This window comes from Psammomys obesus, unplaced genomic scaffold, assembly GCF_907164565.1.
Source record: "Psammomys obesus unplaced genomic scaffold, mPsaObe1.curated_primary_1811, whole genome shotgun sequence".
Classification (NCBI taxonomy): domain Eukaryota; kingdom Metazoa; phylum Chordata; class Mammalia; order Rodentia; family Muridae; genus Psammomys; species Psammomys obesus.
In genome coordinates this window covers 1,706,490-1,716,702 of record NW_026596079.1, presented here as the reverse complement: position 1 = coordinate 1,716,702, position 10,213 = coordinate 1,706,490, and the positions used below count along the sequence as shown (strand labels likewise).

The window sequence follows — 10,213 nt, the reverse complement described above, 5'->3', positions numbered from 1 at the left end:
CACTTCATCTAGCTCTTGACTGGTGGTCTATAAAGACACCACTGGTTTCACGTGTTAGCCTTATGGCCTGTGTCCTGACTAATCCCCCCCCCCCCCCCCCGCTCTTACTATTGACTACTTGACAGTTCTGCTTTTCCAGATGAATCACCAGGCTCTCAGCCTGGCTGAGCCTCATGAGTTTGGCTTTCTACGTGTTTCCTGGAGGGTCCTGAGCCAGAGGCTTCCAGGTCACGCTGCTCTCCATGCCGGGCTCCAGATGAGCTTCAAGGCAAATGCATCCCCCCCTCACTCCAGCTCACTCTGACTCCATCAGAGGGTCTCCAGAGCCAATGCTCGGCATGTTGGACTGTGAATGACACAGTCAAAGCGGCCACACCCCAGAACAACAGCCGAAACAACCCGCAGGCAAGTTGTTTGCCATACAGGCCTAAGGACTGGAATTTGAGCCTTGGCATTCACATATTAAATCGGGCTTGGTGGTCTGTGTGTATAATCGCAGCACTTGGGGCAGAGACTAAGGTATCCCAGGCTTGCTAGCTAGCCAGTCTAGCTGAATCTGCAACTGCCAGGGTCCAAGGAGAGACCTCATCTCAAAAATCAAGGCTAAGGAATGAGACTCAAGGCTGACCTAGGGCCTACACACACACACACACACCAGACACCTGTATACACAGTGACCTTTATTCCCCTGTCCATTGTGGGAATCTGGTGCAGCCTGGGGCCTTGTCCTACGGAGGTGTGTCAAAGCCTTATTAAGAATGCCTGCATGGCAGGGTGGTGGTGGTGCCCTTAATGCCAGCACTCAGGAGATAAAGGCAGGCAGATCTTTGTGAGTTTGAGACCAGCCTGGTCTACAGAGTGAGTTCCAAGAACAGCCAGGACTACACAGAGAAATCCTGTCCTGAAAAAAATAAAACAAACAAGCAAAACAACAACAAAAATCACGCCATGGTCCACAGGAAGCCCAGGTTTTACACACACACACACACACACACACACACACACACACACACACACTGGGCTGAGCTGGGCTGAGCTGGGCTGGGCTGGGCTGGGCTGGGCATTTCAGGTTGAGAAGGATGCTAGGGAAACCTGGAGGCCAGGCCCATTTTGGTTAAATAGGCACCTCAGCTACTTGTCCCGGATCTGAATCCCAACACAATTGATTTTAAAGATTTGGTGTATGTGTGTGGGAGGGGGCACATGCACGCAAGCATGTGTAGATGTACACGTTTGTGCGAAGAAGCCAGGAGAGGGAGTCAGATCCTTCAGCTGAAGCTACGGGCTTCTGTGGGCTGTCCAGGCTCCATACGTTCTGGGCTCTAAATTCTGGTCCTCATAGTTAACCGCTGAGCCGCCTCTCCATTCCCCTATGTAGTTGTGTGCGTTACTTTTTCATTGCTGTGGTAAGCCCACGACCAAGGCAACTTATAAAAGAGTTGGTTTGGGGCCTTACAGCTTCAGAAGGTGAGAATCTCTGGCCATCGTGGCTCAGAGCATGGCGGCAGGCAGGTGAGTGGGGAGCTGGAGCAGTCTCTGAGAGCTTGTGGTCCACCGGCACAAGGCAGAGAAAGCTAATTGGGAATGGTGTGGGCTTTTGAAACCTCAAAGCCCACCCTCGGTGACACACCTTCTCCGATAAAGCCACACCTCCTAATCCTTCTCAGACAGTTCCAACTGGGCACCAAACACTCAAACATATGAGCATATGGGGACCAATCTTATCCAAACCACTACATTGGTTAAATGGTAAAAAGAGAGAAGGGAGGAAACACAAAGGGAAGGGACAGGGAATAATGATTGAGCTAGCAGGCTTGAAACAGAAAAGTGGCCCCTATGGGGGGGTTGGCCTTCAAGGGATCAGTCTTGAAAGACAGACCTGAGAAAGAGACATAGGGGGAACTGTGTTAGACCCCCACACTAAGGCAGTATTTCCTGAGGCAAATGGGCTCAGGAAAGGTTCACAAGGCCTGCAGATGTGGCTGGACCCAAGGACCAGGGGACACAGAAGGTGTCTTGATGTCTTCACTGTGCCTCCACCCACAGGCAAGGTGCAGCCACCTGCCCCCCCCCCCCCCCCCCCCCGAGCATTCAAGGAGGGAACAAAGATTCCAGCCAGTCCTCCAGCTCCTCCCCCAGGCACCATGTGGGTGCACTGAGCTGTGGCAGGGCAGGGCACAGGGCTGGCTGTGTGGGATTGAGGCAGGACTGTAGTGTGCAGAGCACAGCGTCATGACCCAGCTGCTTCTGGCCCTCTGGGCATCTCTGATGTTTGTGGAGCTGACCTGGGACTTGATGATCATGGCGGCGCCAGGTAAGAGCTGGACAGGGACGGAGGGGGATGGGATCAGAGTGGGGATCTAGCCTGTGCTCCCCGCCCACGGCCGCACATTCTTGTCCACAGCCCAAAACCTGAGCTGCTTCCAGTGTTTCAAGGTCTCCCACTTCAACCAGTGTAAGCCCAAGAAGTGCCAGGCCAACGAAAACGTCTGTCTGAGCAACGAGGTGCTCCTTTACTCTAGTGAGTCTGTCCTTGAGCCTGGGCAGCTCCAGGATCAGTGGCAAGGCTGGGTCCCGGCGTGTATCCTCTAGGTTCTGGATATATGGGAAGGTGTGGTCTGAATTTCAGGTGCTCCTTTTTCTCTCCCAATTGCTGTATTTGTTCATGTGTCACTCCTAGAGCTCTCGCCAGGGCAAAGGCTCTGATGTGACATGGAATTTCCAAATGAACAAGTGAGCGAAAGCCGAGACAGCCAGGCAGGGACGGCTTTGCCAAAGCCACCCACTCACGTGGGAGGGACTTCATGGGATTGCAGAGGCAGTGGGACCATCGGCCTTACGGAGGATAATGGAACAAAAGCCAACGCTTTGCTTTCCCCGTCTGCGTGGAAAAGCGAAAATATGAAAATGTCCAGAAACCAGAGGTGCACAGTCATGGCGGGTAGCTGGGACCCCGCAGATGCCTCTGAGTTGCCTCCTCTCTGAGGTAAAAGTCCTGAGCCTGGCTGCAGAGTCATCCATAAACTCTAGGCTTCTCCTGTTCCCTGGCTTCCTGAGAAGAATGGCTTGAGCTTGGCTTAGGACAAGCCCTGAAGGAAGGGTATGTTGCAAGCCTCAGGCAGGGTGGCCTGGCAGACTGTCCTCTGCAGCAGTATCCACAGCTCCCCGGGGCTGCCTCCCGCTAATGTGTTTCCTCCTTTGTACTTTGTCAGGCTGAAGCCACCTTTTCCCAAGAAGCATTTTTTCCCTAGGAGGGCAGCAATTTCCCCAGGTTGTAGCCCCTCTTCTAATCAGTGGCAACCCTGCCCTTAGGGTCCCTTTTTCTTGTTACAGTGAAGGGGGGTTTGTGTACTAAAGATCTCAAAGCGGATGAACTACTTTCTCCAACTTTTTCTTTCAGTCTTGAATCCTTCATCTTGGTGCCCCCCTTACGCTCTGCCCCCCGCCCGCTGTCCCCCACACCCCCAGCTTTTTTGTTCATTTGCTCTTGAGCTGGCAGATCTGTGCAGGGAGTGGGCTCTCAGGATTCCCTTTGGGGGCTACCTGTTCTGGGGGAGATCTGACACAATCACTGGGGGAGGACTGTTCAGGGTTTCCAAGGAGGCTACAGTCTCCGTAATCTCTGTCAGAATGTCCTTGGTCACCCCACATTCTGTGCCACCAAGCAATGTACTCTTTGGCACCCAGTCCTTTTCTACTTTGGGTCAGCGAGGGCTGCTGGAGAGAGAGCCCACCTCTTTGCTGTATCCCAGGTTGGTGGTGAGTCTGGGTAGCAGAGCTCCCATCACTCTGTGGGTCTTGGCTGTGAAAGGACAGCAGGGCCATGTCCAGCCATCCACACTGGAAGCTTCCCCCCACACCTCCCCTCTAGCCTCAGGGTTCTAGGACCACATGCTGTTCTCTTTTCCTGTGCAGCCACAAGGAGCAGAGTTCAGATCAGCAAGCGCTGTGCCGTCAGATGTTCCAACTCCAACAGTCTCTACGAGTGGCCAGTGAACAATATATTTCATGCCAAGATCACCAGGCAATGCTGTTCAGCAACTCTCTGCAACAGAGCACCTGACAACCGGGACCTACCAGAGAAGCTCCTGTTGCCAATGGCTCTGAGCCTCCTCTGCACCCTGCTGTCCACCCCTGTCCTGTGACACCCCCCCACACACACACACCCTTCTAGCACCTCCTGTCTTCTACTTCAAATGGCTATCCCACCTTCATCCATTCCAGGACTTGCAAGGTGATGCTCAGTCGCTGAGGTAGAAAAGAGGACACCATACCCTTTGCTCAGTCAGGACCCAGCAGCCTGCTCCTACCTGACATCTTGGCTCAGGAAGTTGGGAATAAAACCCTACTGCTCCTCATGGAGACAGACAAAGGAGTATTTCCAATGCAGGCCACAGGCTTCTTCAAGAGAGCTCTTGGCCCTTGGTACACTGACAAGATCTGTGAGTGGCAGAAGGACCTGGTGAAGCCAGAGGTGCGGCCACACTCTGACACTGCTCCGCCTTCCCCATAGCAGCTGACTGCACAGATGGGGTCCAGGCTGAGAAACAGTATGGAGTCCCCTGTTCGTGCACCGGGCTACTGCATCTCACTGTTTAGAGGCAGTGAACCCTTGCTGCGCCACAGCCTGGCTCCTGCTCCTTCACTGTCTCATTGTCTGGGAGAGCCACCCCTCTTGCAGCTCCCAGTATAGACCTGCATAGAAGCATCCAGTCAGGCGACACCTAGACCTGTCCCCAAAGCCTGGAGCCCAGCATAGGGTAAGCATATAAGCCAAGCTCAGATCTGGAGTCCTAGGAGGGCTCACTGGCCACGGTCTGAGGAGGGGGTGGGAGCAGAGACAGGAGTGCCACAAGGACAGGAGAGGATGTCAGGGTGGTCTAAAACCACGTTTGGTTGAAGCGTCACTGCAGGAAGTGAGGCCTGGTGACTACGACTGGGTACTTGGGTCCCTGGGTAAGGGCACAGGTAAGTCGCACAGAGAGGGACTAGGAGACTGATTGGCAGCTTACAGCCAGCCAGGCTGAGTGGGTTCTACTAGGCATGAAGGGATTGTCCCCCCCCCCCCACACACACACAAAAAAAAAAACCCCACAAAAAACCAAAAACAAACAAACAAACACAAAACCAAGAATTTTGCTATGAGTGAGCAAACTCTTGGTATGGGGCCTATGACCACAGTGCAACAACGCAAGGAGGATTTATTTGGCTCACAGTTTCAGTCCACCATGGTGGGGCAGGCATGGCGGAGCCCAGCCTCCTGCACTGGAAGTGTACGGTGAGGCCGTTGACAGACTAGGAAGCTGAGAGTGAAGCTGGAACCAGGGCCCAGGTGGGACCTTCAGAGGGTCCAACCACCGCCACCTCCTACTTCCACCAGACTCACAGGAAGGTTCCACAGCCTCCCCCCAAACAGTGCCACCAGCTGGGGAATAAGGTTTGAAATCTGACCCTGAAGAGGACGTTTCGGATCGAGGCCCTAACAACAAGTGAGCCTGGGGGTGGGGGTGGGGCGTGCATGGTACCCTGTTTCCAGATCCTTACACCTGCCCGTGCTGGTCCACACACACACACTCCTGCTTCCCTGAGCCTGCTCTTGACGCTCCTGCACCACTCTCTCAGCCCAGGTGGCACTATATAACCCCGGGAGGGCGGGCCACACTGTAACATCCTCCCAGGATCCTGCAGTTTCTTCCTATCCTACACCCTGGCCCAGTGACTGATACGGCCCACAGCCCTTCAATGGCTCTGGATAACCCTGGGTCTGGTGTCTATCTTCCCAGGGTCCCTGACTAAAGCCAATCCTTCCCTGCAAGTTATGGCTTTTCACACTGAGTTTTGGCCCCACTCACTCCCCACACTGACCCAACTGCTTAGTGGCCCAGGGCAGGAGTCCTGAGGTGTTAGGGCTTTGGGAGTCTCTGGGTCTCCAGGCCTGGGGTATCCTGCTAGGCCTCTTCTAAGGGAGCAGGTACTAAGAGGACCATCTTGCTGTGGTAGAGTGGACTAGGTAGCTCCTAGGAGCCAAATTCTCCTGTGTGTGTAAGTGCCAACTGGGTCCTGTGCTGGTGATGCATGTATCTGAGAGAGACAAGGCCTTTCTTGGCCCAGATGTGCTTGATCCAGGTCCTAAGGGTGGCAAACAATCAACAGTCACCAAAAGTCAAACTGAGACAGATGCTTTTCCATTCTTTGTCTTCCATCGATGATGGTTGAGGAGGCAGAGACACAGGTGAGAGACGAGAACCTTACCAAGAAAAGAGCAGGCAAGAGTAGAACTCCCATCATGGGGGACGAGGCAAGGAAGACACTGTGAAGCTCCTTGTTTGGGAGCTTTGGTGGGGGGGGCGTTTTGTTTTTTGTTGTTGTTGTTGTTGTTTTTTATAAGGATTAGAGTTAGAACTAGGCAAAGATTAAGGTAATTTTATTGAGATGCATTAATCCTCCAGACATAGCAAAGGCCAACCCAATGGCAGGGTTCACAGGCTCTTTGCATGCCTCCCCTATTAGGATCAAGTAATGAATGATGAGGTGCACAGCAGATTTTATATGAAAGAGGTTTATTAGATGGAGATGAAGAGAGGAGAGAGAGCAGAATATGATGGGGGGGAGAGAGAGAGTGGGCGCCCGAGGGAAAGGGGAGAGGGCAAGGGAGCCAAGAGGGCAAGAGGCAAGAGAGGCCAAGAGGAGGACAATGTGGTGGGTTGGTCCTTTTAAGGAGCATTGTAACCATGCCGGCCAGGTGTGATGACATAATAGGTTGCTAGGCAACCCAGAAGCAGGTTCCTAAATACTAAGATTCCCCCACCCAGCCAGGAGATAATCACCACACAGCGAATCCTCCTGTGTCCATTTATTACTTGCTTCCTTAGCTGCTCACTTTGACTCATGTGCTAAGCCACACAGATCTTGACAGTCACTGCCAGCAGGTAATGCTGGATCCTGACTTTGGCTTTTGTTTGCTGGTCATAAATAAAACTATTTTCTCTGTGTTCCCATGTTTACAAGATCAGATTGCAGTTTTACCGTAGGCTTTTTTTCCTTTACTGCCTATAGACAGCTAACTCCTGTATCCTCAGGTGAGTGTGGACCTGAGCTAGGGGAGCTCTTCCACCCAACCTCTGTATCACGTAGTTACTCTATACCCTTTGGAGTTGGGACCCAAGTTGTTCTTTTGAAGAGAGGACTCTGGGCTTCAGTCTTTTGGGGGTAACCTTTCAGCTGCAAATCAGAAACTACAGAATAAGTGAATTTTTAAGTTAGTGAACTGTGTGGGTAGATGGCTCAGTTTCTAAAGTACTTGCTCTGATTCCCAGACCCATTAAACAATGCTGGACATGGTGGCATGTGTGTGGAATCCTGGCACAGAGACAGGTGGATTCCTGGGGCTCGATAGCCAACCAGTCTCGCCCAGTTAGGGAGCTCCAGGCAAATGAGAAACCATGTCAAAGGAAGTGGACGGTGTTCTTAAGGATGACATCTGAGGTTTTCTGGCTTCCGCATGTACACACTCTCATGCACACACACACACACACACACACAAACACACAAGTAGAAATTGGTGAAAAAAAATTTAAGATGAGCAATACGTGAAATAATCCTGAGATTAAGGCAGGAACTCTTGGTGGTAAACACGTGCTGAGAATCGGGCCAGCCACTTGCTCGGAAGAGACCACAGAAGGAACCGTCAAAGGCCTCTGAAGGGCATGGAGCCTGCCCTGTAGTGAGAGGCCACTGTCTCTCTCACAACTGCTTTCCCTAGAGCTTCTGACCTATCTAAATATCATCATTGTCCTAGTCTCTCCTGGATCCTAGGCACTCCCTCATTGCCTGGACCAGAGCCATGTGGCTTTTAGAGGCAGCAGTCCGGCCAGGCTATGAGCATCCAACATGCTGGGCGGGACCATGTAGGCATTCAGGCTAGCTCCTTTCCTCTCTGGACATGCAGAGGTCTGGAGCGCAGGTGGCTGGGCCTCCTAGGTGATGGATCCGAAAAGTAGGGAAAACCTACCCAGCCAAAATGCACCACAAGCCAAGGCAGATGGGATTTGCCCCTGCTTTCTTCTAGCTTCACAGCTGTAAGTCTATACGGTTCTTTGCCTTCGGTGAAGGGTGGCCGCCAACCGATTTTCTCTGTTTTGTTCCAGTTGCCTGTGTCTCTACCCTTGCCATCTATACACGAGCCTCCAAGTTTGTTCCATTTCAGCCTTGTCTTAACGCACCAGAGTCCTATGGCCACTCCAGTCTTGATGCAAATGGCAGAGGGGACATAAAGCATTGTGATAGCCTGGGCACAGGAGGGAACTTTAACTCAAAATTCAAAGCAAGCCTTTAATCCCAGCACCCGGGAGGAGGAGGCTGGCAGTTCTCTGTAAAGCCAGCAGCTCCAGGCAGCAGGCAGCTGAAACAAACAGCAAATGCCTAAGCTCCGAGGGAAGGGGACTCCACGAGGATGGGTTGAGGATCGCCCACCCAGGCTGTGGGTTGACCCTAAGCTTTGTCCCCTTGTCATTTTTTTCTGTGAGCCTGATGTGACTTCCTGGGTGGAAAGTGTCCTTGCGTGCTGTCTGCAGCTCCCGGTCGCCAGCCTAAAGGAGAGATTTCAGATAACAGAGGAAGGCCAGAAGCATTCAAGGGATGGGTCTTCGGGGGGCGATCGAATCACCAGGCTTCAGGCTAGCAGTGGGTCCGAACACTGCCAAGGCTTGGGAAACTGAGCTGCCCAGCGCCGTCATCCATAGCAGGTGAGTCTGCGCCTGCACCATAGACCCCAGCAGCTGCTGAAGCAAAGGTGCTCACTGGTGTGCCTACTCTGTCAAAGAGGATCAGCTTCCCAGCAGCAAAATCACTTCTTAGTCTAAAGGTCATGGAAACCTCAATAGCAAGGACAAGGATGCTCAATAGATGAGCTCAAGGATGCTGAGGTGGTTTGACGTTCGTCATTAGGGACGGGCTTTCGAGAGTTCATTTGCCTAGTCCCACTTCCAAATCTCTTGCTGTCTCTTCCTCCTCCTCCTACCTCCCCTGCTTTGTATTTGTTGTCGAATGTGTTGAACTCAGCTTCTGGCTCAGGCTGCTTGATGTCATGCCTCCCTTGCCATTCTAGACTCTTCCTCTGAAATAATAAGCCCAAATAAACTCTTCCTTCCATAAGTCGCTTTTTGGCTCATGATGTTTTATTGCAGCAACAAAAAGTAACTGAAAAGAGATGCCAATGCTGAGATAACATGGAAGATGGGATACTGAGACAACACAGCATCTTTCATGTAAATATGTATGTATGTGTGTGTGTGTGTATTCTATATATATATATTCTATATATAGTAAGGGCAAGATCTTTGGGTGTGAATGTGAAAGCCTAAAGCTCAGCAAGGAAGTACAACATCAAAGAGCAGCTGGATGGAAGCATACAATGCAAAGACATCACTGCCAAAGTAAAGAAAAGGGGGGCGGGGAGCCCAACATCAGGTCAGAGGTGACAGCTAACTGGAACACATACAGAAGAAACGGGCAAGTCATGAGCAGGGCCACCAGAAAGCCTGATGTACATATGGCAGCTATCCCACAGGCTACGGAGAAGCAATGCAGTAGAAAGAAACATTTGAGGAAATGACAGCTGGTGGGGGTGGGGGGGTTAGCTCAGCGGTAGAGTGGCTCGCCCAGTATGTAAGACTCTGGGAGAAGGCAGGCAGGAAAGAAGGAAATGTTCTCATCTCAGAGAAAGGCATAAAGCGAAAGCCCGTGTGTCCCAGAGTCAGTGAACCTGCAACTGATGAAATCCAAAGAAACACGTGTATCACATACCACATACCATCATCACAAGCTACGGTTTTCCTGGCGAGAAGAGAAGGGGTAACGCGGCCACGGTGGCCCTGGGCAGAGCAGTGGTGAGAGCAGGGGGTGGCATCAAGAGAGCCGCCCCGAGACGAGCCTTTGCATTTGTGAAGGGTGGAGGTCGTGAATAAACCTGAGTCTGAGATGTTGCTCTAGATTCAGGAGATGCGGGCTGGGCAAGCAGGGGGGATGAGACCTGGGGCAGGTGTGAGGAGGAGGTGCCGGAGGAAGTGGGAGAAGCCGAGCAGGTTCTTCCAGTAAGAATTAGGATTGTGCCAAATTTGGTGATTTTGATAATTGCACTACAGTTACGTTAAATGTCAGTGTTTGAAAAGTGAGCATAAAAAGTACAGAATAATTCTTACACCTTTTTTTTTTT

General features: G+C 51.9%; 1 protein-coding gene across 1 annotated transcript; it reads left to right on the top strand.

The window, feature by feature from the left end:
• The first annotated feature begins 2,232 nt into the window (after positions 1 to 2,232).
• Ly6l (lymphocyte antigen 6 family member L) lies at positions 2,233 to 4,145 on the top strand. The gene is made up of 3 exons (XM_055626651.1): positions 2,233 to 2,314; positions 2,405 to 2,521; positions 3,916 to 4,145. Exons 1-3 carry the CDS (start codon positions 2,233 to 2,235, stop codon positions 4,143 to 4,145), a joined length of 429 nt encoding a protein of 142 aa, XP_055482626.1.
• Positions 4,146 to 10,213: the final 6,068 nt, after the last annotated feature.

Bases quoted from the DNA above. Each gene is read 5' to 3' on its own strand.
- Ly6l (XM_055626651.1), top strand. From the start codon at position 2,233: ATGACCCAGCTGCTTCTGGCCCTCTGGGCATCTCTGATGTTTGTGGAG. The intron at 2,315-2,404 runs GTAAGAGCTGGA...TCTTGTCCACAG, and splicing joins GATGATCATGGCGGCGCCAG to CCCAAAACCTGAGCTGCTTC. The intron at 2,522-3,915 runs GTGAGTCTGTCC...TTTCCTGTGCAG, and splicing joins CGAGGTGCTCCTTTACTCTA to CCACAAGGAGCAGAGTTCAG.